Source organism: Myodes glareolus, chromosome 7 (genome assembly GCF_982192425.1).
Source record: "Myodes glareolus chromosome 7, mMyoGla1.1, whole genome shotgun sequence".
NCBI classification, from domain to species: Eukaryota; Metazoa; Chordata; class Mammalia; order Rodentia; family Cricetidae; genus Myodes; species Myodes glareolus.
This window is the reverse complement of record NC_142032.1, coordinates 97,805,157-97,806,997: the sequence shown is the minus strand read 5'-3', so window position 1 is coordinate 97,806,997 and position 1,841 is coordinate 97,805,157. Positions and strand designations below refer to the sequence as shown.

General features: G+C 39.4%; 1 protein-coding gene across 1 annotated transcript; it reads left to right on the top strand.

Annotated features, from left to right (window-relative positions):
* The first annotated feature begins 683 nt into the window (after window positions 1–683).
* LOC148121525 (olfactory receptor 2D3-like) lies at window positions 684–1,607 on the top strand. The gene has a single exon (XM_087907682.1). It carries the CDS (start codon window positions 684–686, stop codon window positions 1,605–1,607), a length of 924 nt encoding a protein of 307 aa, XP_087763808.1.
* Window positions 1,608–1,841: the final 234 nt, after the last annotated feature.

Sequence of the window (1,841 nt, the reverse complement as noted above, 5' to 3'; positions counted from 1 at the left end):
CCATTAGTAATAATGTACATAGGTCAAGCCAACAGATTTTAACTGTTGACATTAATACATAAAGATCCTGTGGAAAGAAAAGACAGACTACTGAAAGCTTGTATTATCCTACTGAGTGCCAGGGCCAGGGAAGAAACATTTGAAGTAATATATTCTTTATTTTAAAGAAAATAAATTTTGGCAAACATTAGGATCACAAACTACTATTCCATTAGTCTTACTTTTTAATATTGACAAAAGTGTTCTTCAGAATTATCTTGTGGAATAAACTAATAAGCAGGAACATTAAATGTTATAGAGTTTGATTAATAAAATATAGCTAGTTAAAGTCATATGCACTTGCTTGCTTCCCAAACCTACCTAAAGGAAAGGCGTACTGTGAACAGCACCACAGACTTCTCACAATGTCTTTAGTGAATTAGATGAGGTTTGGTCATGTATCACATTCAAAATGATCCTTTCTGACTAATACTGCTAAAATCTTTAAGTAAAGAGAAGATAAACATAGGCTTTCAATTATTAGAACTACAAGAAAAATAATTCAATCTTTTGAAATACGGAAACTATAAAGAGAAAAATCAATAGCTCATTTTTATAATTGATAAAATATAAGTTGCTCAGACACTCTGAAAGAATGTATGTGTGTGTTTTCTTCCTTGATTCTCTGCTGCAGAAACAAATACATGGGTGAGCACAACAGAACCTCAGTGACAGAATTCATCTTCCTGGGCCTCTCACAGGACCCACAGACCCAAGCCCTGCTCTTCTTCCTCTTTCTCCTCATCTACCTGCTCACTGTGCTGGGAAACCTGCTGATCATCGTGCTCATCCACTCAGACCCCAGACTCCACACTCCCATGTACTTCTTCCTTAGGAACCTGTCCTTTGCCGATCTCTGCTTTTCTACCACCACAGTTCCCCAGGTGCTGGTCCACTTCCTGGTGAAGAGAAAGACTATTTCTTTTGCTGGATGCTCAACACAGATTGTCGTGTTACTTCTGGTTGGATGTACAGAGTGTGCACTCCTGGCAGTGATGTCCTATGACCGGTATGTTGCTGTCTGCAAGCCTCTGCACTACTCCACCATCATGACACACTGGGTTTGTGTACAGCTGGCTGCAGGGTCCTGGGCCAGTGGTGCATTTGTGTCCACGGTAGATGCTACATTCACTTTGCATCTCCCTTACCGAGGAAACAATGTCATTAATCACTTTTTCTGTGAACCTCCTGCCCTCCTGAAACTGGCTTCAGCAGACACCTACAGCACAGAAATGGCCATCTTTGCAATGGGCGTGATAATCCTCCTAGCTCCTGTCTCCCTCATCCTCATCTCCTACTGGAACATCGTCTCCACTGTGATCCAGATGCAGTCTGGGGAGGGGAGGCTAAAGGTCTTCTCCACCTGTGGCTCCCATCTTATTGTTGTTGTCCTCTTCTATGGCTCAGGAATATTTGCCTATATGAGACCAAACTCAAAGACAATGAATGAGAAGGATAAAATGATTTCAGTGTTCTATTCAGCAGTGACCCCCATGCTTAATCCTATCATTTACAGCCTGAGGAACAAGGATGTTAAAGGGGCTCTCAGGAGAATAACTGCAAAATAATATATTTGAAATGCGTGTCATGATTGAGTTGACCACTGTTGAAAAGTAAACGTTTTTTTTTACAATATTTTTTCTGTTATCCTATTCTTCTATTACTTTGTTTTCCTTTTTCTCTTTACTTAGTAGCTATGTGAAAGAAATTAAATTAAAGTTTAAAAATAAGAAGTAAAAAGAAATTAATGATTAGCTGAGGACATAAGAATGGAGGAAAGAAACATGGATAAGAAGGCAGAG